Consider the following 27,951-nt stretch of genomic DNA (forward strand, 5'->3'; position numbering starts at 1 on the left):
TGCCCCCTGTACAGTGTAACATCAGCCCCCCCTCCTCTCTGCCCCCTGTACAGTGTAACATCAGCCCCCCCCCCTCCTCTCTGCTCCCTGTACAGTGTAACATCAGCCCCCTCCTCTCTGCCCCCTGTACAGTGTAACATCAGCCCCCCCCCTCCTCTCTGCCCCCTGTACAGTGTAACATCAGCCCCTCCTCTCTGCCCCCTGTACAGTGTAACATCAGCCCCCTCCTCCTCTCTGCCCCCTGTACAGTGTAACATCAGCCCCCCCCTCCTCCTCTCTGCCCCCTGTACAGTGTAACATCAGCCCCCTCCTCTCTGCCCCCTGTACAGTGTAACATCAGCCCCCTCCTCTCTGCCCCCTGTACAGTGTAACATCAGCCCCCTCCTCTCTGCCCCCTGTACAGTGTAACATCAGCCCCTCCTCTCTGCCCCCTGTACAGTGTAACATCAGCCCCCCCTCCTCCTCTCTGCCCCCTGTACAGTGTAACATCAGCCCCCCCTCCTCTCTGCCCCCTGTACAGTGTAACATCAGCCCCCCCTCCTCTCTGCCCCCTGTACAGTGTAACATCAGCCCCCTCCTCCTCTCTGCCCCCTGTACAGTGTAACATCAGCCTCCTCCTCTCTGCCCCCTGTACAGTGTAACATCAGCCCCCTCCTCTCTGCCCCCTGTACAGTGTAACATCAGCCCCCTCCTCTCTGCCCCCTGTACAGTGTAACATCAGCCCCCTCCTCTCTGCCCCCTGTACAGTGTAACATCAGCCCCCCCTCCTCTCTGCCCCCTGTACAGTGTAACATCAGCCCCCTCCTCTCTGCTCCCTGTACAGTGTAACATCAGCCTCCTCCTCTCTGCCCCCTGTACAGTGTAACATCAGCCCCCTCCTCTCTGCCCCCTGTACAGTGTAACATCAGCCCCCTCCTCTCTGCCCCCTGTACAGTGTAACATCAGCCCCCTCCTCTCTGCCCCCTGTACAGTGTAACATCAGCCCCCTCTCCCACCTGTCACTGTCACTCTCCCCCGGCAGGTGGAGGGTTAAGCAGTCTCCTGTCAATCATCCGGCCCCTGGCTGTTGCTGGGGGCGGGAGACTCCGCCCCCTGGAGACCGTCTGTCTCCTCATTGGCTCAAACCTCTTTCGAGCTGTGCGGATTGGTCAGACGGCGTCACGTGTCCCCCCGACCCTCAGTTTCTCCAGAGTGAACGGGAAAAGAAATTGACACTGCGGAGTGACCCGAGGGCGAGAGCGGACACCCGGCGGCGGTATGTACCCTAATACTACATTATATACCCTGTTACCTCTATATTACACTGTATATACCCCATTACCTCTATATTACACTGTATATACCCCATTACCTCTATATTACACTGTATATACCTCATTACCTCTATATTACACTGTATATACCTCATTACCTCTATATTACACTGTATATACCCTATTACCTCTATATTACACTGTATATACCCTATTACCTCTATATTACACTGTATATACCCTGTTACCCCTTATATTACACTGTATATACCCCGTTACCTCTATATTACACTGTATATACCCCGTTACCTCTATATTACACTGTATATACCCCGTTACCTCTATATTACACTTTATATACCCCATTACCTCTATATTACACTGTATATACCCCCATTACCTCTATATTACACTGTATATACCTCATTACCTCTATATTACACTGTATATACCCCATTACCTCTATATTACACTGTATATACCTCATTACCTCTATATTACACTGTATATACCCTATTACCTCTATATTACACTGTATATACCCTGTTACCCCTTATATTACACTGTATATACCCTGTTACCCCTTATATTACACTGTATATACCCTGTTACCCCTTATATTACACTGTATATACCCCATTACCTCTATATTACACTGTATATACCCCGTTACCTCTATATTACACTGTATATACCCCGTTACCTCTATATTACACTGTATATACCCCGTTACCTCTATATTACACTGTATATACCCCGTTACCTCTATATTACACTGTATATACCCCGTTACCTCTATATTACACTGTATATACCCCCGTTACCTCTATATTACACTGTATATACCCTGTTACCTCTATATTACACTGTATATACCCTGTTACCTCTATATTACACTGTATATACCCTGTTACCTCTATATTACACTGTATATACCTCATTACCTCTGTATTACACTGTATATACCCCATTACCTCTATATTACACTGTATATACCCCATTACCTCTATTACACTGTATATACCCCGTTACCTCTATATTACACTGTATATACCCCGTTACCTCTATATTACACTGTATATACCCTGTTACCTCTATATTACACTGTATATACCCTGTTACCTCTATATTACACTGTATATACCTCATTACCTCTGTATTACACTGAATATACCCCATTACCTCTATATTACACTGTATATACCCCATTACCTCTATATTACACTGTATATACCCCATTACCTCTTTATTACACTGTATATACCCCGTTACCTCTATATTACACGGTATATACCTCGTTACCTCTATATTACACTGTATATACCCCGTTACCTCTATATTACACTGTATATACCCCGTTACCTCTATATTACACTGTATATACCCCGTTACCTCTATATTACACTGTATATACCCCATTACCTCTTTATTACACTGTATATACCCCGTTACCTCTATATTACACGGTATATACCTCATTACCTCTATATTACACTGTATATACACTGTTACTCCTTATATTACACTGTATATACCCCAATACCTCTATATTACACCGTATATACCCCGTTACCCCTATATATATCCTGGGTGTGATTATTACCCATCTCCCAGGAGTCACATGACCTGGTGACTATTATTATCCTTTATCTATAAGGTGCTACAATATCTCCGCAGCGCCGCACACAGTACAACCAATAGACCACACAGAGTATAACAGTGCACAGCGGAAAACAGGTAATAGGTCCAGACATAGCTGGTACAGTGACCTTGGAGCAGAAGAATAGGTATAGTCACAGGAGGGAAGAGGGCCCTGTTCATAAGAGCTTACAATCTAAAGGGAGGGCACTGAGACTGCAGGCACGAGGGGGAGTCAGAGGAGGGGATCACATGGAAGAGGAGCGAGTAAGGGGACTGGGGAAGACAGAGGTGAGGAGAACGAGTATGGGGAGAGGGTTAGGTGGATGGCTGGTAGGCCTTGAGGAACAGGTCAGTCCCGTTTGAAGGTGCACAGATTAGGGGACAGCCGGTCAGAGCGAGGGAGGTCGTTCCAGTGATGGGGGCAGCCCAGGAGAAGTCTTACATTCTGGACTGGGATGAGGTGATCAGGGTAGAGGAGAGGTGACGGTCATTGGCCGACCACAGGAACGGGCAGGTTTGAATGGAGATGTATGGGGCAGTGGAGGAGGAACAGATGGGATGGAGGTGGTGGTAATGGTGATAGAGAGATCAAGGTGAGATGAAGATCTAGAAGGAGGGAAGACGAGTTCAGTTTTGGAAATGTTGATTTTCAGAAAGCGTGAGGACATCCAAGAGGAGGTGGCAGAGAGGCGAGTGAGGGATCAGGAGAAGAGTTGTAGAGATGAACGTCATCGGTGTATGGATGATGCTGAAGACCGAAGGAAGTGATGAGATCGTCAGGGAGGTAGTGCACAGCAAGAAGAGTAGAGGGCTGAGAACAGGTCCCTGAGAGGGGGCGATGGTTAGTGAGTGAGGTGAGGTCAAGATTGGGTTCTTTGAGAATGTGAGAGATAAGGACATGTTTAAAGGAGGAGGGGACAGTGACGGGTTGATGAGTTGAACGAGGTAGAGCAGGGAGTAGGGGAGAGAGAGCAAAGGAGGTGACGGGGGGATGGGATCAAGGTGGCAGGTAGATGGGGAGAGGAAAGACCGAGGGAGTGGACATCTTCACCCGATGCAAGGCGGAAGGAGCTCCTGAGATGTTGGAGGATGGTGGGGTGATGAGGGTGGCAGGAGAATGATGCGAGGAGGAGATCTCGAGCCTGATGGCTTCAATTTTGAGGACAAAAAGGAGGCAAAGTCAGCAGCAGAGAGGGGGAGAGCGGGATGATGGGGGGGAGGGGGGGTGAGAGGAGAGAGTTGAACGTGACAAAGAGGTGTCGAGAACCGTAGGACTGGGATGAAATGAGTGACTTAAAAAATGATTGTTGAGCGAGGGAGAGGGTGGAGCCGTGGGGCGAGAGGATACATTTGCCCATGGAGAGAGATTTCCTACAGAGTGCGCAGCAGCACGAGGGCACTTCTGAAGGAAGCGGGTGGTATTGAGTGCCAAGGTTGGGGTAACAAGCGGCCAACAGATTAGGCGGGTGTGAATATTCCTGTATCTTACAGTATGTACCTAATATTTTCTTATAATACACTACAACACAGAGCTTCATGCATCAGTTGTGTATTATACATAATATAATATACTCTGATCAACCACAACAGTAGAGCCACCTGCCTAATATTGTGTAGGTCGCCCTCGTGCCACCAAAACAGCTCTGACCTGTTGAAGCCTCCACCAGACCTCTGAAGGTGTCCTGTGGTAGCAGCAGATCCTTTAAGTCCTGTAAGTTGTGAGGTGGGGCCTCCATGGCTCAGACTTGTTCCTCCAGCACATCCCACAGACGCTCGATCGGATTGAGATCTGGGGACTTTGGAGGTCAAGTCAACACCTTGATCTCTTTGTCATGTTCCTCAAACCATTCCTGAACATTTCCTGCAGTGTGACAGGGGCCCTGAAAGAGGGCACTGCCATCAGGGAATACCGCTGCCATGAAGGGTGTACTTGGTCTGTAACAATGTTCAGGTAGGTGGTACGTGTCAGAGTAACATCCACATGAATGCCAGGACCCAAGGTTTCCCAGCAGAACATTGCCCAGAGCATCACACTGCCTCTGCCGAGTTGTCTTCTTCCCATAGTGCATCCTGGTGCCATCTCTTCTCCAGCCTCACATGCACCCGGCCGTCCACATGATGTAAAAGGAAACGTGATTCATTAGACCAGGCCACCTTCTTCCATTGCTCCATGATCCAGTTCTGGCGCTCATGTGCCCATTGTGGGCGCATTGTGCAGTGTACAGAGGTCAGGATGGTCACTCTGACCGGTCTGTGGCTCCGCAGCCCCATACACAGCAAGCTGCGATGCTCTGTGTGATCTGACACATTTCTATCATAGCCGGCAGTAACTTTACAGCAGCTCTTCTGTAGGATTGGACCAGACGTCCTAGTCTTCACTCCCCAGGCGGATGAATGAGCCTTGTGCACCCGTCACCCTGTCACCGGTTGTCCTTCCTTGGACCACTTTAGGTAGGTACTAACCCCTGCATACCGGGAACACCCCACAAGACCGGCCGTCTTGGAGATGCTCTGACCCAGCCGTCTAGATATCACTATTTGCCCCTTGTCAGAGTCCCTCAGATCCTCACGTTGCCCATTTTTCCTGCTTCCAACACATCAACTTCAAGAACTGACTGTTCACCACACGTCAGTCTGTAAGTCCTCATGCCCGGTGCCGGAGTAACCAGATAATCAGTGTTATTCACCCTCGCTGTCAGAGTGGTAATGATGGGACTGATCGTGTTGATGTGATCCTGGCGAAAGGGTATATAATTATGGATCCCATGTGAATAACAATCTATAATATGTAGTAAGATGTGAATATAGTACAGAGGCTAATGAACACACTCTTGGCCTCCCCCCCCCCCCCCCCCCTGTAGGGAGACATTTCAGCAGATAAAGTTCTCGTGTCACCACCGTTATGGGTGGCTCAGTGGTTGCACATCTCCCACCACCATAATGTATCATGATGGCTCCTAGATGTGACTGAGTGTGGGGTGCACACCAGACCCTGTATTAATAGATCAGCAGCTGTTATCAGCTGCCTCTAGTCCTCTGTGTTTTACAATTTGTCTCTCTGACAATGTTCCTCTTTGTTAAGTTGTGGTTTCATGAGATAGGAAGTTACTGCATCCACCTTCTGCTTCTCTGGGGTGTCGCTGGTTTATAGGTGATAACAGCAGCACAGAGTATATCAGGAAATAGGGTTATATAGTGGAAGGAGCAGGGTCCCTCAGCAGCACAGATTATATCAGGATACTGAGAGTTATATAGTGGAAGGAGCAGGGTCCCCCAGCAGCACAGAGTATATCAGGGGATGAGTGACAGGGCTGCATGTGACAGGGGCAGTGACATGATGTGAGGAGGGGAATGGAGGCAGCAGGAAGCCACAGACTGAGAGTTATATAGTGGAAGGAGCAGGGTCCCCAGCAGCACAGAGTATATCAGGAGATGAGTGATGTGTTAGTGAGGACAGGGCTGCATGTGATAGGGGCAGTGACATGATGTGAGGAGCGCTCACAAACAACCAATTACAAGCGGGTCACTGCACTACTCGTACAGCCGCATCTCTGGGTCTCTGCAGCTCGCCCTGTGTATTTAGCTGTCCAGTACATGACTGATGAAGTGATATATTGTACACACACTACACGGATCCCCCCTCCAGCTCCCAGATGTCTCCTGCCTCAGCACTGCCTTATATGGGCTCTGTACGGTGAGACTGAGGCACACAGACATCTCTCCTGCTGTGTTGCCTTGTGTCTGCCCCTCGCTCTCCATCTTTCGGGGTGCACCCGGTGACTCCCCCAGAGGTTTCCCTGTCTTGTCAGCAATCCAGAGAGGAAAGTAAATAATCTCTAAGTTAGATGCACAGGACCATTAAACATTACTACAGTACTGATCACTGTGGGGCCTATTTACTAATCTGTGTTTATAACGCAAAACCCCGAAAACAGCAGTTCTAAGTAAAGTTCTCCTTTATTAATGGGGCATCGCGGTAGAGGGATCTTTGGATCTCTTGCTCATCTTACTGCTCCCCCCTCCGGTGACTGTCGTAAAGGTGGTCACTGTGATACTGACCATGGAGGACATAGGAGAGGGGTCTTTGTAGTATCTGCAGTTTTTCGTGACTGTTGTTCCTAGAGAAGATTTGTAGTAAATAATCAGGATTTTTCTATCCTTATCTTTGGGATTGTGATGTAAATGTGATTAATAATATATATCCCCCTGTGAGTGCCGGGGGTATTCTGAGTCACTTTACTATATCTTATATTTGGTGTCTCAAACTTCAGAGTCACCACATGTTCCAGGTATGGACAGATCACAGACCTGTGTGTAACATCCAAATGTCATAGATGTGTTTTGATTATTCTTATGTATAATCCATCTCCTCTCTCTCGCCACCACGATGACAGACTGACAATCCTTCCCTTCTCTCACCCCTTCCCCCTGTCAGTTGTTCCTCGTGAGCGGTGGTGATTGGACGATCAGCTGCTGGGGGCCCAGAATGCTGATGGCACAGACAGGACAGGTGTAACCCGGATCGTTCATCACTCTCACACTGCTCAACCATCTGTGTTACATGATTTCAGAGGACATGGTTTGTGACTCGCTGTAATAAGGCTGAACTCTTCATTGTCTTCTATTCGGTGCTGTGCCAACACCACATCACTACCGAAGTGTCTGAGAGTGAGCCAAAGAGCTGTCACTTGTGTGTGGATTGTGTTACAGCGTGTGACAATGTGGATGACAACGTAGGGAAACGTCACGTGCATGATGGAGCTGTTGTACCCTTGGCTCCTGTCGCCCTCGTCTAGAAACCAAACTAGCACCTCATGGCCTTGTATACACCATAGGCACAGGCTTCACGAAGGTAGATACACACCGGATTACCGGAGGGTGCCTTAATTCATGACTACTGACAGATATAAGGCAAACACTGAGAGACCCCGATTTGGAGAAGTACCCTGCAGTCCACCCCAAACCTGTCAGCCTCAGACTGAGTGGGGACAATGGGCAAGTTGTATTTGGTCTCAGTCCCTATCACCCACTCTTTCCACTGGGGGCGCCCTCTCTACTGCCCAATGCAGTTCCTGGACAGTGGTGAGTTTGTTGCTCCCAGCTGCTGGAACAGACACAGGTTGGATGTAGACCTCCTTCTCTCTGGCCAGAATGTCCGATAGACCGTTCCTTCCTGTCTGGGGGGCTACAAGGCTCTGTCCAAGGATCTTCCACAAGATTAGTCTGTATGGTGACCTGCAGAGCTTGTATCTCTAGTAACTATGGTTGGGGCTGGTGGGATTATGGGTAACGGCCATCGGAGCTCGGGATGGTCCCTTGACCCTGATTACATGGACAGCTGCGTCTGAAAAGGCCATTCATTAATGTGAGCAAGAAATAGCTGCTGTGTGAGAGAGAGAGGGGCAACAGGCTGAGGAACAGGTGGTCGGATTAACACCCAGCCAGCGGGTATCCGACATAGTGCCGGGGCCGTATCCGATCCTCCAGGTAGACTCTGCATACACAGCTCATTGCTACAGTGTGCTGTAGAAGTGATAGTACATAGTATTGTCATTATCAGGCTACACTTGTTCTATACCGAGCATGGTCTCTATCAGTAACTTTGCTCCCACCGTCCTCTGACAGCAGCTATTACACTCAAAACTCATTTGGTTACTTGTAGAAATTTGCAAAACAAAACCTTAAACAAATCAACCAGACCAGTGTTACTGGGGAACAACCAGATAGATCCTAGAAGCCTCGCAGGTCTCTTCTTAACGTGCCCAGCGCTCTAGAAAGCTCACCCTTCATACACAATCATATGGTTCTGTGTTATATCATACCTTTCTGTAAAGCCAATGAGTGTTCCCCCTCCCTAGCTTTAAAGCGGGCAGCAGGAGAGGTGTGAGGGGTGGAGGACGTCGGCCAGGGGGTGAGCGTGGGGCAGTCAGGATGTTGGGCGCTCGCCCCCTGGCCCGACTTTCTCTGTGCCTCACCCAGCTCCGGCTCTGTGGCCTGGAGGAAACCTTCTGGGAGAAGACATAATGGATCCACAATGTCTGAACAAATACATTCCTTGCGAGTAAGTGGGTTACGGTAACCCCATTAATTTTGGAGGGGGGCTGTCTAGGCTCAAAGCACTGTGTAATAGTGCAAATATGGAATATGAGGAGCTTGAAATGTTCTCTTTAACTCTGGGTTTCCTGTACTCTGCGATATAGGGGCCCCTAAAGAAATTGGGCCCCCCACAAAGTAGTGCCTGGTTTGGAGTTGTCCCCTCGTGTCTCATCACTTCCTGCAGACTTTGTATACTGCAGACAGTGACAGTAAGACCTATGGAGTATAACACAGTCTATATTGTCTGCCCAGCCCTCTATCCTATCTGATAGTCAGTCCCCTGCTCTTTATATTACTGCACCTTCTATAGAGAGCTAATTCAGCCACCTGCAGGGGTAACATGCAAAACACACGACATCACTTCTCAATAAAAACAAATTCCACATCTGTGTGAGCAATATTCTTACAACAATATGAACGCTGTAGATATTACAGGGTGATTGTACACATCTGATAGGGAAACCCTGAGATGCCACAAAGTACATTCTCGTGCGCACTATACATTTATTTATAACCCATGTTACATTTGTAAATAAACCGCTGTGTTAACCATTGATCATTATCATAGTCACCGACGCAGTGGTCCCAGCACTACGATGACGCGATGGCTGAGATGGGGACTAAATAGAGGGACCTATCCCGGACTGTGCCCAGTGTTACGTACCCATCACCCCCCCCCAGTACACCTTGCTGGTTATACTCTCCTGGTGACCCTGGTCTGTGGCCTTCTCCACTAGTTGTAAAGTTATTCTGCATTGTGAGTGATGTTATTGATGTGTAGTTGCGGGTGGAGCGGACCATGAGGAATGACCCTGCGTCTCTTCTTTCTAGGATAACGGAGGTTCCACACCTAGGATAAGGATGTCGGAGGAGCCGGAGAGCCGAGACTCAGAGAATAACTGGGTCATCCCAAACACAGAGGTACGTCCTGTGTGTGATAACACTGCTTAGTAGTTGTGGGGTCCCTGCCGCTATGTGCTGGATGCTCACAGTGTGTGATAACACTGCTTAGTAGATGTGGGGTCCCTGCCGCTATGTGCTGGATGCTGACTGTGTGTGATAACACTGCTTAGTAGATGTGGGGTCCCTGCCGCTATGTGCTGGATACTGACTGTGTGTGATAACACTGCTTAGTAGATGTGGGGTCCCTGCCGCTATGTGCTGGATGCTGACTGTGTGTGATAACACTGCTTAGTAGATGTGAGGTCCCTGCCGCTATGTGCTGGATACTGACTGTGTGTGATAACACTGCTTAGTAGATGTGGGGTCCCTGCCGCTATGTGCTGGATGCTGACTGTGTGTGATAACACTGCTTAGTAGATGTGGGGTCCCTGCCGCTATGTGCTGGATGCTCACAGTGTGTGATAACACAGCTTAGTAGATGTGGGGTCCCTGCCGCTATGTGCTGGATACTGACTGTGTGTGATAACACTGCTTAGTAGATGTGAGGTCCCTGCCGCTATGTGCTGGATACTGACTGTGTGTGATAACACAGCTTAGTAGATGTGGGGTCCCTGCCGCTATGTGCTGGATACTGACTGTGTGTGATAACACTGCTTAGTAGATGTGGGGTCCCTGCCGCTATGTGCTGGATGCTGACTGTGTGTGATAACACTGCTTAGTAGATGTGGGGTCCCTGCCGCTATGTGCTGGATGCTGACTGTGTGTGATAACACTGCTTAGTAGACGTGGGGTCCCTGCCGCTATGTGCTGGATGCTGACTGTGTGTGATAACACAGCTTAGTAGATGTGGGGTCCCTGCCGCTATGTGCTGGATACTGACTGTGTGTGATAACACTGCTTAGTAGATGTGGGGTCCCTGCCGCTATGTGCTGGATGCTCACAGTGTGTGATAACACTGCTTAGTAGATGTGGGGTCACTGCCGCTATGTGCTGGATGCTGACTGTGTGTGATAACACTGCTTAGTAGATGTGGGGTCACTGCCGCTATGTGCTGGATGCTGACTGTGTGTGATAACACAGCTTAGTAGATGTGGGGTCCCTGCCGCTATGTGCTGGATGCTGACTGTGTGTGATAACACTGCTTAGTAGACGTGGGGTCCCTGCCGCTATGTGCTGGATGCAGATTATAGAAGGATTGTGTTTCATGTGAGTCTGAATAGTGTTAGAGCTGAGTAATTGCAGCTGCTGCTCACACGACTCCTCCGTGACAGCCGTGTGGGACGTGGCTCCTCCCCTAGCGTGTCTGTCATTCATTATACGCTGCTATATTATGACATGAAACATTGGATCTTCAAGTTAGTTCCTATATATGTGGCCCTGCCCCCGGGAGCTTGCAATCTAATGACATAACTAAGGGCTAGTGACATTACCAGGGTCCTGTTCTTGGGTGCTTACAGTCTAGTGACATCACTAATGGCTCTGCCCCCAGGAGCTTACAATCTAGTGACATCACTAATGGCTCTGCTCCCAGGAGCTTACAATCTAGCGATTGCTCTTCTGGGTGTGTAGGTTGTGTTTGCAGTGACTCTGTTATAAGCTGACTGTTACTATTTATAGGGCCAGTAAGATAAGACGACAGAGTGGTTGCTGGACTGCAGACAGCAGGATCAGCAGCAGACACTCAGCCCCCACCACTAAAATAAGAATTTACTGTTTGTGCAGCGAAGGCCACATCCAGCAATCCTGGCAGTGATGTGAGAGTGACCAACTGGGAGCTGGAACCACTGTGCCCTCCTTACCCACTATCCCAGCACATGTTACATCTCCCATCCTCCACCCGCTCACTGTGCCAGGTGGCCGGACTCAGACTGCACTGACAGTGACATCAGACTCCACCAGTGTACATGTATGTACATCCTGACTGACCGCTCCGGGGGAGGGAGGCCTGAGGGTCTTATGTCCATAAAGGAACTAGAGAAACCACCAGGCAAACTCCAGATGATGGGAGGTGGGAGCTTCCAGCCCAGTACTGAGAGGTGTCACAGCTTGAAATAGGTGCTAAAACCCCCGAACTATATCCCTTCACTAGGAACCAGTGACATCACTGAGAGTGCAGCCTATCCCTTCACTAGGAACCAGTGACATCACTGAGAGTGCAGCCTATCCCTTCACTAGGAACCAGTGACATCACTGAGAGTGCAGCCTATCCCTTCACTAGGAACCAGTGACATCACTGAGAGTGCAGCCTATCCCTTCACTAGGAACCAGTGACATCACTGAGAGTGCAGCCTATCCCTTCACTAGGAACCAGTGACATCACTGAGAGTGCAGCCTATCCAGTCACTAGGAACCAGTGACATCACTGAGAGTGCAGCCTATCCAGTCACTAGGAACCAGTGACATCACTGAGAGTACAGCCTATCCCTTCACTAGGAACCAGTGACATCACTGAGAGTGCGGCCTATCCCTTCACTAGGAACCAGTGACATCACTGAGAGTGCAGCCTATCCCTTCACTAGGAACCAGTGACATCTCTGAGAGTGCAGCCTATCCCTTCACTAGGAACCAGTGACATCACTGAGAGTGCAGCCTATCCCTTCACTAGGAACCAGTGACATCACTGAGAGTGCAGCCTATCCAGTCACTAGGAACCAATGACATCACTGAGTGCAGCCTATCCCTTCATTAGGAACCAGTGACATCACTGAGAGTGCAGCCTATCCAGTCACTAGGAACCAGTGACATCACTGAGAGTGCAGCCTATCCAGTCACTAGGAACCAGTGACATCACTGAGAGTACAGCCTATCCAGTCACTAGGAGCCAGTGACATCACTGAGAGTGCAGCCTATCCCTTCACTAGGAACCAGTGACATCACTGAGAGTGCAGCCTATCCCTTCACTAGGAACCAGTGACATCACTGAGAGTGCAGCCTATCCAGTCACTAGGAACCAATGACATCACTGAGTGCAGCCTATCCCTTCACTAGGAACCAGTGACATCACTGAGAGTGCAGCCTATCCCTTCACTAGGAGCCAGTGACATCACTGAGAGTGCAGCCTATCCAGTCACTAGGGACCAGTGACATCACTGAGAGTGCAGCCTATCCCTTCACTAGGAACCAGTGACATCACTGAGAGTGCAGCCTATCCAGTCACTAGGGACCAGTGACATCACTGAGAGTGCAGCCTATCCCTTCACTAGGAACCAGTGACATCACTGAGAGTGCAGCCTATCCCGTCACTAGGAACCAGTGACATCACTGAGAGTGCAGCCTATCCAGTCACTAGGAGCCAGTGACATCACTGAGAGTGCAGCCTATCCCTTCACTAGGAACCAGTGACATCACTGAGAGTGCAGCCTATCCAGTCACTAGGAACCAGTGACATCACTGAGAGTGCAGCCTATCCAGTCACTAGGAACCAGTGACATCACTGAGAGTGCAGCCTATCCAGTCACTAGGAGCCAGTGACATCACTGAGAGTGCAGCCTATCCAGTCACTAGGAGCCAGTGACATCACTGAGAGTGCAGCCTATCCAGTCACTAGGAGCCAGTGACATCACTGAGAGTGCAGCCTATCCAGTCACTAGGAACCAGTGACATCACTGAGAGTGCAGCCTATCCCTTCACTAGGAACCAGTGACATCACTGAGAATGCAGCCTATCCCTTCACTAGGAACCAGTGACATCACTGAGAGTGCAGCCTATCCAGTCACTAGGAGCCAGTGACATCACTGAGAGTGCAGCCTATCCAGTCACTAGGAGCCAGTGACATCACTGAGAGTGCAGCCTATCCAGTCACTAGGAACCAGTGACATCACTGAGAGTGCAGCCTATCCCTTCACTAGGAACCAGTGACATCACTGAGAGTGCAGCCTATCCAGTCACTAGGAGCCAGTGACATCACTGAGAGTGCAGCCTATCCAGTCACTAGGGACCAGTGACATCACTGAGAGTGCAGCCTATCCCTTCACTAGGAACCAGTGACATCACTGAGAGTGCAGCCTATCCCTTTACTAGGAACCAGTGACATCACTGAGAGTGCAGCCTATCCCTTCACTAGGAGCCAGTGACATCACTGAGAGTGCAGCCTATCCCTTCACTAGGAGCCAGTGACATCACTGAGAGTGCAGCCTATCCAGTCACTAGGAACCAGTGACATCACTGAGAATGCAGCCTATCCCTTCACTAGGGACCAGTGATATCACTGAGAGTGCAGCCTATCCCTTCACTAGGAGCCAGTGACATCACTGAGAGTGCAGCCTATCCCTTCACTAGGAGCCAGTGACATCACTGAGAGTGCAGCCTATCCAGTCACTAGGAACCAGTGACATCACTGAGAATGCAGCCTATCCAGTCACTAGGGACCAGTGACATCACTGAGAGTGCAGCCTATCCAGTCACTAGGAGCCAGTGACATCACTGAGAGTGCAGCCTATCCAGTCACTAGGAACCAGTGACATCACTGAGAGTGCAGCCTATCCCTTCACTAGGAACCAGTGACATCACTGAGAGTGCAGCCTATCCAGTCACTAGGAGCCAGTGACATCACTGAGAGTGCAGCCTATCCAGTCACTAGGAGCCAGTGACATCACTGAGAGTGCAGCCTATCCAGTCACTAGGAGCCAGTGACATCACTGAGAGTGCAGCCTATCCAGTCACTAGGAACCAGTGACATCACTGAGAGTGCAGCCTATCCAGTCACTAGGAACCAGTGACATCACTGAGAGTGCAGCCTATCCAGTTACTAGGAACCAGTGACATCACTGAGAGTGCAGCCTATCCAGTCACTAGGAACCAGTGACATCACTGAGAGTGCAGCCTATCCAGTCACTAGGAACCAATGACATCACTGAGTGCAGCCTATCCCTTCACTAGGAACCAGTGACATCACTGAGAGTGCAGCCTATCCAGTCACTAGGAGCCAGTGACATCACTGAGAGTGCAGCCTATCCAGTCACTAGGGACCAGTGACATCACTGAGAGTGCAGCCTATCCCTTCACTAGGAACCAGTGACATCACTGAGAGTGCAGCCTATCCCGTCACTAGGAACCAGTGACATCACTGAGAGTACAGCCTATCCAGTCACTAGGAGCCAGTGACATCACTGAGAGTGCAGCCTATCCCTTCACTAGGAACCAGTGACATCACTGAGAGTGCAGCCTATCCAGTCACTAGGAACCAGTGACATCACTGAGAGTGCAGCCTATCCAGTCACTAGGAGCCAGTGACATCACTGAGAGTGCAGCCTATCCAGTCACTAGGAGCCAGTGACATCACTGAGAGTGCAGCCTATCCAGTCACTAGGAGCCAGTGACATCACTGAGAGTGCAGCCTATCCAGTCACTAGGAGCCAGTGACATCACTGAGAGTGCAGCCTATCCAGTCACTAGGAACCAGTGACATCACTGAGAGTGCAGCCTATCCCTTCACTAGGAACCAGTGACATCACTGAGAGTGCAGCCTATCCCTTCACTAGGAACCAGTGACATCACTGAGAGTGCAGCCTATCCAGTCACTAGGAGCCAGTGACATCACTGAGAGTGCAGCCTATCCAGTCACTAGGAGCCAGTGACATCACTGAGAGTGCAGCCTATCCAGTCACTAGGAACCAGTGACATCACTGAGAGTGCAGCCTATCCCTTCACTAGGAACCAGTGACATCACTGAGAGTGCAGCCTATCCAGTCACTAGGAGCCAGTGACATCACTGAGAGTGCAGCCTATCCAGTCACTAGGGACCAGTGACATCACTGAGAGTGCAGCCTATCCCTTCACTAGGAACCAGTGACATCACTGAGAGTGCAGCCTATCCCTTTACTAGGAACCAGTGACATCACTGAGAGTGCAGCCTATCCCTTCACTAGGGACCAGTGACATCACTGAGAGTGCAGCCTATCCCTTCACTAGGAGCCAGTGACATCACTGAGAGTGCAGCCTATCCCTTCACTAGGAGCCAGTGACATCACTGAGAGTGCAGCCTATCCAGTCACTAGGAACCAGTGACATCACTGAGAATGCAGCCTATCCAGTCACTAGGGACCAGTGACATCACTGAGAGTGCAGCCTATCCAGTCACTAGGATCCAGTGACATCACTGAGAGTGCAGCCTATCCAGTCACTAGGAGCCAGTGACATCACTGAGAGTGCAGCCTATCCAGTCACTAGGAACCAGTGACATCACTGAGAGTGCAGCCTATCCCTTCACTAGGAACCAGTGACATCACTGAGAGTGCAGCCTATCCAGTCACTAGGAGCCAGTGACATCACTGAGAGTGCAGCCTATCCAGTCACTAGGAGCCAGTGACATCACTGAGAGTGCAGCCTATCCAGTCACTAGGAGCCAGTGACATCACTGAGAGTGCAGCCTATCCAGTCACTAGGAACCAGTGACATCACTGAGAGTGCAGCCTATCCAGTCACTAGGAACCAGTGACATCACTGAGAGTGCAGCCTATCCAGTCACTAGGAACCAGTGACATCACTGAGAGTGCAGCCTATCCAGTCACTAGGAACCAGTGACATCACTGAGAGTGCAGCCTATCCAGTCACTAGGAGCCAGTGACATCACTGAGAGTACAGCCTATCCAGTCACTAGGGACCAGTGACATCACTGAGAGTGCAGCCTATCCCTTCACTAGTACCCAGTGACATCACTGAGAGTGCAGCCTAACCAGTCACTAGGAACCAGTGACATCACTGAGAGTGCAGCCTATCCCTTCACTAGTACCCAGTGACATCACTGAGAGTGCAGCCTATCCAGTCACTAGGAACCAGTGACATCACTGAGAGTACAGCCTATCCCTTCACTAGTACCCAGTGACATCACTGAGAGTGCAGCCTATCCCTTCACTAGGAACCAGTGACATCACTGAGAGTACAGCCTATCCCTTCACTAGGAACCAGTGACATCACTGAGAGTACAGCCTATCCCTTCACTAGGAACCAGTGACATCACTGAGAGTGCAGCCTATCCCTTCACTAGGAACCAGTGACATCACTGAGAGTGCAGCCTATCCAGTCACTAGGGACCAGTGACATCACTGAGAGTGCAGCCTATTCAGTCACTAGGATCCAGTGACATCACTGAGAGTGCAGCCTATCCAGTCACTAGGAGCCAGTGACATCACTGAGAGTGCAGCCTATCCAGTCACTAGGAACCAGTGACATCACTGAGAGTGCAGCCTATCCCTTCACTAGGAACCAGTGACATCACTGAGAGTGCAGCCTATCCAGTCACTAGGAGCCAGTGACATCACTGAGAGTGCAGCCTATCCAGTCACTAGGAGCCAGTGACATCACTGAGAGTGCAGCCTATCCAGTCACTAGGAGCCAGTGACATCACTGAGAGTGCAGCCTATCCAGTCACTAGGAACCAGTGACATCACTGAGAGTGCAGCCTATCCAGTCACTAGGAACCAGTGACATCACTGAGAGTGCAGCCTATCCAGTCACTAGGAACCAGTGACATCACTGAGAGTGCAGCCTATCCAGTCACTAGGAACCAGTGACATCACTGAGAGTGCAGCCTATCCAGTCACTAGGAGCCAGTGACATCACTGAGAGTACAGCCTATCCAGTCACTAGGGACCAGTGACATCACTGAGAGTGCAGCCTATCCCTTCACTAGTACCCAGTGACATCACTGAGAGTGCAGCCTAACCAGTCACTAGGAACCAGTGACATCACTGAGAGTGCAGCCTATCCCTTCACTAGTACCCAGTGACATCACTGAGAGTGCAGCCTATCCCTTCACTAGGAACCAGTGACATCACTGAGAGTACAGCCTATCCCTTCACTAGGAACCAGTGACATCACTGAGAGTACAGCCTATCCCTTCACTAGGAACCAGTGACATCACTGAGAGTGCAGCCTATCCCTTCACTAGGAACCAGTGACATCACTTAGAGTGCAGCCTATCCCTTTACTAGGAACCAGTGACATCACTGAGAGTGCAGCCTATCCAGTCACTAGGGACCAGTGACATCACTGAGAGTGCAGCCTATCCAGTCACTAGGAACCAGTGACATCACTGAGAGTGCAGCCTATCCAGTCACTAGGAGCCAGTGACATCACTGAGAGTGCGGCCTATCCAGTCACTAGGAACCAGTGACATCACTGAGAGTGCGGCCTATCCATTCACTAGGAACCAGTGACATCACTGAGAGTGCGGCCTATCCATTCACTAGGAACCAGTGACATCACTGAGAGTGCGGCCTATCCAGTCACTAGGAACCAGTGACATCACTGAGAGTGCGGCCTATCCAGTCACTAGGAACCAGTGACATCACTGAGAGTGCGGCCTATCCAGTCACTAGGGACCAGTGACATCACTGAGAGTGCGGCCTATCCAGTCACTAGGGACCAGTGACATCACTGAGAGTGCGGCCTATCCAGTCACTAGGAACCAGTGACATCACTGAGAGTGCGGCCTATCCAGTCACTAGGAACCAGTGACATCACTGAGAGTGCAGCCTATCCAGTCACTAGGAACCAGTGACATCACTGAGAGTGCAGCCTATCCAGTCACTAGGAACCAGTGACATCACTGAGAGTGCAGCCTATCCAGTCACTAGGAACCAGTGACATCACTGAGAGTGCAGCCTATCCAGTCACTAGGGACCAGTGACATCACTGAGAGTGCAGCCTATCCCTTCACTAGGAACCAGTGACATCACTGAGAGTACAGCCTATCCCTTCACTAGGAACCAGTGACATCACTGAGAGTACGGCCTATCCCTTCACTAGGAACCAGTGACATCACTGAGAGTGCGGCCTATCCATTCACTAGGAACCAGTGACATCACTGAGAGTGCGGCCTATCCAGTCACTAGGGACCAGTGACATCACTGAGAGTGCGGCCTATCCAGTCACTAGGGACCAGTGACATCACTGAGAGTGCGGCCTATCCAGTCACTAGGAGCCAGTGACATCACTGAGAGTGCGGCCTATCCAGTCACTAGGAACCAGTGACATCACTGAGAGTGCGGCCTATCCATTCACTAGGAACCAGTGACATCACTGAGAGTGCGGCCTATCCAGTCACTAGGGACCAGTGACATCACTGAGATTGCAGCCTATCCAGTCACTAGGGACCAGTGACATCACTGAGATTGCAGCCTATCCAGTCACTAGGAACCAGTGACATCACTGAGAGTGCAGCCTATCCAGTCACTAGGAACCAGTGACATCACTGAGAGTGCAGCCTATGCAGTCACTAGGAACCAGTGACATCACTGAGAGTGCAGCCTATGCAGTCACTAGGGACCAGTGACATCACTGAGAGTGCAGCCTATCCAGTCACTAGGAACCAGTGACATCACTGAGAGTGCAGCCTATCCAGTCACTAGGAACCAGTGACCTCACTGAGAGTGCAGCCTATCCAGTCACTAGGGACCAGTGACATCACTGAGAGTGCAGCCTATCCAGTCACTAGGGACCAGTGACATCACTGAGAGTGCAGCCTATCCAGTCACTAGGAACCATTGACAACACTGAGAGTGCAGCCTATCCAGTCACTAGGGACCAGTGACATCACTGAGTGCAGCCTAACCAGTCACTAGGAACCAGTGACATCACTGAGAGTGCAGCCTATCCAGTCACTAGGAACCAGTGACATCACTGAGAGTGCAGCCTATCCAGTCACTAGGGACCAGTGACATCACTGAGAGTGCAGCCTATCCAGTCACTAGGAGCCAGTGACATCACTGAGAGTGCAGCCTATCCATTCACTAGGAACCAGTGACATCACTGAGAGTGCAGCCTATCCAGTGACTAGGAGCCAGTGACATCACTGAGAGTGCAGCCTATCCAGTCACTAGGTACCAGTGACATCACTGAGAGTGCAGCCTATCCAGTCACTAGGAGCCAGTTTGGTCATTATATAGTATCACACGCAGCGTTATAATAATCTCATACATCGCACACATGGGGTCAGGCAGCTGCTGTTGTCACAATGATGCCTCACAGTTATATTTGTTTAAGTCTGATCTATGTCTGTTTTTCAGGTGTGATATTAAACAATAACATTTAAGTATTTATTATTTTTCTGTATTGTACATTATTACGCACCAGAGAGCTCCACCTAAGTATAACATATTACTGTGTCTATTTACTTGGTGTACGTTATATACACATCAGCGTGGGAAGGGTAGAGCTTGTTCTCCCTGTAGTTACATGTGTACCAGGATGTCAGGGCATAGAGTGTGCAGGGGCCAATTCTAGGGTTATATACAGTGTTAGGGCCACGGTCTGCGGGGACAGTACCAACGTTGCCACTGCTTCGTTTTACAGGGACTCCCAGTGGAGACGGTTGGTGCGGCAGAGAGCGAGACGCTGCACGGACAGGGGGAGGTGACATCTGCAGGTAACTGTTATATGTATGTGTGATATATATATATATATATATATAATATGGGTGGGAATAGACCTTCATGATGAGGATGTGTTACTGGTGTTCATATAGTGATATGTGTATATATAAGAGCTTGGGCACCTCTGGGTATACTGCACGCGTTTCACTGGACACTTCTGCATGGACTGGTCCGTGTATTGTGTCTCCACCACCCGTTGCGGCGCAGTAACACCAGTCACCAGTGGAAGCTTTATTATTGGTGGCTGATAATAGCGCTGCCTTGCAGTAGCCACACCCACTTTCACCATCGTATCCCACTACCTTGTGTATCGTGTGTGGACACTTTAATACGTATCATTGTGATGTCGTTGTGTTTAGCGGTCAGTGATTATGGCTATGTCTGATTTCAGCGTTCGATCCGGTCACAATCTCTCACAGCGAGGAGAAGGATGTGTCCGCCAGTGTCCAGAATGTTAAGGTGAGAGGAGCATACAGTAATCTGACCCCCTCCTCCGGTATTTCACGTGTTATAATGTTATATGCAGCTGTGTAGTAGATCTTGTGTTTACAAGGACAGGATTGAAATGTGTCTGTAGGGGGCACTCTTGGGTCTTGTAAACCTGCACTTCTTAGCACATCTATTATCACCAATAAGATTTATTTACATGGCGCCTGCATGCTCCACAGCGTTTTACACAGTAATAAAATAAGATTACCAGATAAAGTGGTACGAGGGCGCTACTCACAAGCTTACAATCTATAATAGATTTCTCTGCAGGCCTGCTTGTCTCTGATTGATTGTTGTTGTGTCAGATCCCAGACCCCAGACTCTATATCCTGTCTGTTTGCAGGAACCCCAGTTTCTTCCACCTCTCGCTGGTACCCCAACACACCAGGAGCAGCTGGACATTCCACCGGGGGAGCCAGAGAGCACAGCCGAGGACCGGGGGCAGCCGCTCAGCAAAGAGAGCCCAGGGTTCACCAGCAGAGCGGGTCAGTGCCTCATACCGGCAGCTGTGACTATGGCACCTCGTACCTCCCTGATTAATGCATGCCTTGTTGGGGCATTCCTTCTTTATGTAACATCATGTGACGCCTCCCTTCTCTATCTTCTTGTCTTGAAGCGAGTTGTTTTGAGAAACTAGCGCAGTTCTTTCCCGACCCCTTGGCACTGGGCGGATTGAGGACCTGGGGGCAGCGCGCCACTAGCGGATCAGGTGCTGCGTTTTGCATGGTGTCTGGTTGTCGTGCATGGAACGCGAGCTAGATAACAGAGGCCCGTTCCCTGTGTAGCCGCTCGATCACTGGCTCCTGTGATGTCTGACTTTACTACGTTGTGCGTTGGAGCAAAAGAGAAACAAGACAGAGCCTCTTTTGGTCGGGAAAGAGCGTTGTATTCCAGTTGTTGTGCTCCCCCCTCCAGTGTGCACAACGTTATACAGCTGCCAGGGTTACTAACATACTCTGCCGTGCCTTACGGTGTGATGGAGCAGCCATCGCGGAGTGATCATAGTGCAGCCTGAACGCTGGGCCGTCACCGTAGCTGTCTGGGGAGAGCATAACGAGCTGAACAATGTTCTCCTAACAAACGGGGCTCAAGGACCTATGTAGTAAAGCAACAGATAACATCACGAGGCCCGGTGGCCGTCTGGCTCTATAACTTACTATACGGACTTGGGAATCCTGGTTATTACAGTGTTTGTGTGCGCGGACCCCACCCAGTCATGGTAGACGGTTGCGCTGCATCACAGATCCGCAGCGTTACTGACACATCACTATCCCGCCGCTGTTGTTCTGCCTCCCGCAGGAGTGGACCTGGAGGAGGTGAGCTGCTCCAGCAGCGACGACGATGTGGAGGGTCTCCGGAAACGAGTGGGCAGAGGGGCTCCTCCGGTCGGTGTGGGACCCACCGTCAGAGAGGCCGAACAACAGGACGCGGACGCCGCTTCCTCTCTCACCCTCAATAGGTGTATCATTGCCGCCCTCGCCCTGGTCGGCATCGGACTTCTGATCTTCTCTGGTGAGATGTGACGAGCGCCCTCTGCTGGCTGCATATATGTGCTTATATTCTAAACATGTAAGAGGCCATATATAATTCTACAACGATCTGGCAGTACCGTTGTATTATACCCTTCCCTGGACCGTACCCCTATAACATAAATTCTGGGTGTTCTGGATCAGCTAAATCTTTGCACCTTTCTCCTGTTTCCCACAACTTGTTAGTAATTACATTTGGTGATAGTGTGTCCGTGGGAACAGAACTGTTGATGGCTGACCAGTCCAGGTGTCGTGTCATGTACAGGGAGCCATTCGTCACTTCTGTCTCTCAATCTAGACACGATAATACTATATCTACTAATGGTTAATAATCTGTCTTCACAGGCAGCGGTTTCAGCACCGAAGACGGTAAGTACAGATGGTTCATTCTGTGGAGAGTTCCTTCGTACAGAGCAGTGGGTCAGTGTATGGCTAAAATACCAAAAATATAGTGGGGGGGGACACTTGTTACCCCCATACTGTGATACAATGTTGTCTTTCTTGTGTCTAGATGCCCCACAGACCGTCCTCACACGCAGCGTGACAGAAGCAGACCAGGCGCCAGAAGGCATTGCCGACATTCAGGTGAGGACAGTACACACTATGATGTCTGCCTGTCGCATGACCCGACCAGCGTTAAGATTCCTATCTTACGAGAGGGCACGGAGGTGGCATTACCTCCGAGTTAGCGCCCGTTTCATGAAGGAGGCTGCTTGAGTGATGTTGAGGCTGTGAACAGAGGATTTAAGGACTCTAGGCACGAGCTTCTGGGGTAAGGTCCTTGGAAGCGGTTTTGTGTACGGTGGCCCACAATGAATTATACGTTCTATATTAACTACCTTGTGGCGTAGAGACCAGAGCACAATGTCCTGAGTTGTCTTTGTACCTTTGGAATCCTATCCCATGACGTTGGAAGGATACAGGTATGGTGAGATTGGTTCTCTGTGGGCCGTCCATGTTTTGCTCTCCCGACAGATCGCTCAGCAGTAGCAGTACATTGCTTGTACCATACTGTTTTGTCTCCTTGTCTCTGCGCAGGAGTGGATTCAGAAACATGCCGACCAGTTCTCCGGCGATCCGGGCAGCCTGCAGGTCATGAGCGGCCTCCTGGACAAAGTTGCCAAAGAGAACCAGGATATTCGGCATATGCAGGCCAAACTTCAGGTACTGGGAATCCTGAGACATGGTTTATAATCACACCGTGTTATACGTTCTGTGTTGTATAATGTGTGCTATTCCTAGTACATACATCAGCATTATCCATCTCTAGAGGGCGAAGGCAACAATTTCAGGACATGAGCTCATTCTGTATTGATCTACGACATAGCTAGTTGATTTATTGTGTCTTAATTGCTAAAGTCATTAAACTCCTAAGTGGATTCCAGCCCTTGAGATCTGGGTTGGACAATCCTGATATACATATTAACCAAATTGTACAGAGTCTTGAGACAAAAAAAATGACGCACAAGTTTATTCAATTTTTTGTGTTTTGATTCACCCAATAATCATAGGCACAGAAGGAAGAGCTCGAAGCCCTGCTCCAAGCCGGCAACGGGGAGATGGTCACTTCAGAACCCCAACACCTTGTTGTGACGGAAGAGAATGTGAAACTGAAGGATGCTCTTCTCAAAGAGGAAACGGCCCACCTATCTGCCAAAGAGGAACTTCAGGACCTGCAGGTGAAGCTGGAGGCATTGGAAGCCAGCAGTTTGGAGAAGGAAGTATTGGTTCAAGAGAACTCTCAGCTAAAAGTGGACCTGGACTTCTCTAAGAGGCAGATAGAGGGTTTCCTGGTACAGAAGGAGACATTGGTGGCCGAATCTCAGATGCTTCGCCAGGAGTTGGACAAGCAGAGGTTGTTGTTGGCTTCTATCAGGCAAGATTTAGAAAACCTGACGGTGAACAACACTGAGGGGCAGGAAGAGAATATTTTACGCAAAAAGATCTCTGATATGAGTAACAAGCTGGTGATGGAGACGCAGAGGTCCGAAACATGGGAGAAAAAGTACGTAGAGCATGCACAGAAAAGGAAAGAACAAATCGGAGAAGAGAAGAGGGACCACAGTCATAAAGAGTGGAAGAGGCTGGAAAAATTGGGCAAGGCTTCAAATATCTCGATTTCAGCCGGTGAGTCAAAGAAAACACATTTCAAGCATGGCAGGAGACAGCCTGAAGAAGGTCAGAGGGAATCCCAGCATGAAGAATGGAAAAGTAAAAAGTATGAAGAGAAGCAGGAACAGCATTGGCGGGACAAGAAGCACCGGCACTGGGAGGGAGAGAAAGGTGGGGAGGAACGCCTTGAAGAGAGAGAGCAGGGTCCACATGAATCTGAGAGTTGGAGAGACAAGGGCAAAGACCACAAATCGAGAGACTCTGCGCATCACCATCATGAAAACTCAGGGATAAGCTGGAAGGAAAAGCAAGCCCATCATCAGGGAGAAGCAGGAAACCGATACCATCCTCGCAAGGGACAGAAGGAGTTTTCGGAGGCTCACAAACACGTAGAGGAGAATAACGCCAAAAGGGAACATGGCAAGAAAACACATGGCAAAGAGACCGCTCATCGCCATCATGACCATAACAAGTTCTGGAAGAAGCTTTCAGATCATCAGTACCGTGTTCCCGAGGGATGTTCTGGCCTGGAAGACTGTGCTCGTAAAGATGGCATTGACCTTTTTAACGTGGAGCTGAGTCCTGTCCAGAGGAAAAAGTTTGAAGAGGTCCTTCAGAATTACCTGGAGAAGACGCAGCTCTCAAAGCATCTCCCTGAGCTTGTACCTCTTCTAGATGGCTTCTTCGAGGGGCCACTATTCTCCCATCATAAGATCCGCTTCAAGGACTTTGTGGATGACGTGGAGGATTTTCTGGAAGACCTGGCAAAGAAGGAGACTGGGGATGACGACATTGTGGATGATTTTGAGAGATATGTCTACATCAACTTTTTTGGCGAAGCGGCCACCAAGAAAAGGTGAGTCTGTCTAGTTAGTCACGTTTCAGTTCGTGGCTTCCTGAAGATCTTGGGTTATTGTTGTTTATGGATAAATACGATAAGTTATCAAGTTCCTCTATGGAAGGATTATATCATATAGGGATTTGAATCTAAATTATTCCCATTTATCAGTCTTCCTGAGATTTTTTTTCAGTAATTTTTTCCACATTCTTTTAGGTTCTGTAAATAATTAATTAGCTCCCACTGTCATTTGTATTTTCTAACTGTCGGAGGGGTTATGACCTAGACACAGTTGACTTATAACACTTTGCTTGTCTTAATACCTAAGAGTCAATTTAGGTGCTGAGTGTTTATCGTAAGTGCAAGAATTACGTTTTTGACTGCACTCAGTCGTTAGTCGTTGTGTGTCACAGATTATGATGGGTACATCTAACTATTGGCACTTCCTCTAATAACATGTTGCAGGTCTCAATGAATTCCTTTTCTAGATTTGCCAAGAAGACAGACAAACCCATACACCACAACAAGCCTGGAAAATTGGAGAAGTCATTGGAATTTGGCCTCAAACAAGCAGGTTCCAGACATTCTGCAGAAACGGAAGCCTCCAAAGATGACCTAGATGTAGACTTCCATGACTTCAAACTCTATAAGGGAAAGTCCAAGATGTCGAAAACACACAAGCAGAGGTCTCCAAACCATCAGTATGAAGAAGAATCCGAACCAGGATTGAATAGCCACAAACATGACAAGGAAGAAAGCCACAGTTACAAAGCCCACCACAAGCCAGCCCGCCGCGATACAGATGAGGACAGCGATTCATTTAATCAACAGCGTATGTCAAACTGGCGCCATTCTGAGAAGAAGCCTAAGTACAACATGCCCAACGGGAAAGATGGAGAACACCGCTACAAATCTTACCAAGAACACCATGTAAGGAAAGAAGATGATGGCCATTTCCACAAGCATAAACCACATAATAAACACCATGAACAGGAGGCCTGGCAAGACCACCGCTATCACAAGGACAGGTTTCATATAGAAGACGATGGGCATCAACCCAAATACAGCAAGCAAAAATCTACTGAGACACATGGAAAGGACGGCCATGGACACGGGTATAAATACAAACCATCCAATAAGCACAATGAAGAAGACACAGTATCTTCGTTCCAAAAAGAGCATAAACACTATCAGCAAAAACACGACAAAGATGCCACCAACAAGCATCACCGATCATCTCAGCCACACTTTGAGAAACACGGAGGCCACCACCATGACTACAAGTCCTCTGACCATAAGCCGTGGAAAGAAGGTGACCACAGACCCAGAGAGCCTCAGCCTTCTCACAAGAATCATGAAAGACCCTCTCATTACACCTCGAAATCCAACCACCACAAGAACGAGGGAGATGAGAATAGACACAAGTTCTACGAGAATGAACATCACAGAAAGGTGTAGAGCTGGCACCACAGCTGCATATCAGACGATATCCAATCACTAGTAGGCTTTTGGATTTGTGCACAATATTGTCTTGTGTTCATGGCCCTCAGAACTTTCCTTTTCCTATAAACATCTGCAATATATAAGATGTTCATTGTCTGCCAACAGAAAATGATCTCCCGGTCCAGGCACCCCGTCTGGTGTTCTCAGGGCAGGTGATGGTATATGGACAGGAAAATGTTTTTATGTTGCTCACAGTTGTATCACTGTTTGTTCAGTCGCATGCTCCCATTCCTCGTAAGTTGTCACAATGAATCGCTTGTTCACAACCACGAACGTTAACTGTGGTCACACTGGGACTCGGCTTATAGCAAGGTTAACCCTGTCACAAGAGACCGGTCCATGACCTTTTATTGCGGGACTATCCCGTACTCAACCACTAGTGCCTTAGCCTGCAGCGGAGTAAACAGTCTTTCCCTTGTAACTATCCCTGACGCGTTTTCAGCTTGATCTTTGGAGACCGCTTTGCTTTGCCGTGTTTTCTGCCATTTCCGATATTTAGTTAACAGTTTAAGTGCCAAGAATCCCTAAACGAATAGTAGGACAATATGATTATTCATATTGGAACAACTTTGGATTTACATGTAATGCCTCTTTAACTCACCCACTAATGAATGTATTTTGTGGCCTTGAACATGTAATTTCAATGTCCTAGCAACACTCCAAAACATTTAATCACTCACTGATTGCTCTGGCAATAGAAGGGTCAGTGTATGACATTACTAGAAGGTCTGCTCGTCAGTGGATATACTGCCTGTAGGAGACCTCAACAGTTTAATATGATCATAATATTATTTTGACTTCTTTACCTTGTAGAATACGCAGGGGAGGTAGAATGCGTTGGTGCCTCCTATGGTTCTACACATTAGTTTTATGACTGTTAATCACCTGTACTGTTAACGTTTGTGTTACACATGCAGCGCTGTACAGAGTACACTGGATTGTTGTTGTTTTGAGTGTGTTTGACGCCTGTGTGCTGGTTAATTTAATCCCAACTGTTGTTGGACTAATGCACTTTGAAAATAAAACTTTAAACTGAGACGTTTCAGCCAGTGTCATTATTTCTGCACTAAGTGTTATGTTACCCGGACAGGGCTCTACTTGTGCTGTAGACTGGGCTTTGGGCAATGTTTAAGGTATTTGGGTTGACCATGTCCCTCCGTGTCCTAGTTCGATACAGGAGCAGTAAATCTGTATATCAAAAGACCCCTTGAGTC

At 49.0% G+C, this 27,951-nt stretch overlaps 1 protein-coding gene across 3 annotated transcripts; it reads left to right on the top strand.

Annotated features, from left to right (window-relative positions):
* Positions 1-1,148: 1,148 nt before the first annotated feature.
* PBXIP1 (PBX homeobox interacting protein 1) lies at positions 1,149-27,773 on the top strand. 3 transcript variants are annotated; one of them, XM_075192308.1, is made up of 12 exons: positions 1,149-1,255; positions 9,822-9,911; positions 20,187-20,259; positions 20,658-20,725; positions 21,099-21,240; positions 21,372-21,464; positions 22,055-22,267; positions 22,630-22,653; positions 22,796-22,869; positions 23,323-23,448; positions 23,796-25,252; positions 25,723-27,773. In XM_075192308.1, the coding sequence occupies exons 2-12, from the start codon at positions 9,852-9,854 to the stop codon at positions 26,690-26,692; spliced, it is 3,300 nt and encodes a 1,099-aa protein (XP_075048409.1). In that variant the 5' UTR covers positions 1,149-1,255; positions 9,822-9,851; the 3' UTR covers positions 26,693-27,773. The 3 variants fall into 3 exon arrangements, with proteins under 3 accessions (XP_075048409.1, XP_075048411.1, XP_075048410.1); XM_075192310.1 differs by having other exon boundaries at positions 25,700-25,846; XM_075192309.1 differs by lacking the exon at positions 21,372-21,464.
* The last annotated feature ends 178 nt before the right edge of the window (positions 27,774-27,951 follow it).

Source organism: Mixophyes fleayi, chromosome 12, assembly GCF_038048845.1.
Source record: "Mixophyes fleayi isolate aMixFle1 chromosome 12, aMixFle1.hap1, whole genome shotgun sequence".
NCBI lineage: Eukaryota > Metazoa > Chordata > Amphibia > Anura > Limnodynastidae > Mixophyes > Mixophyes fleayi.

What these genes read in the sequence shown, in the direction of transcription:
- PBXIP1 (XM_075192308.1), top strand. Translation starts at nt 9,852, where the DNA reads ATGTCGGAGGAGCCGGAGAGCCGAGACTCAGAGAATAACTGGGTCATC. An exon ending in AAGGCATTGCCGACATTCAG is followed by an intron (nt 22,870 to 23,322) that starts GTGAGGACAGTA and finishes GTCTCTGCGCAG; the next exon opens with GAGTGGATTCAGAAACATGC. An exon ending in GAAGCGGCCACCAAGAAAAG is followed by an intron (nt 25,253 to 25,722) that starts GTGAGTCTGTCT and finishes TTCCTTTTCTAG; the next exon opens with ATTTGCCAAGAAGACAGACA.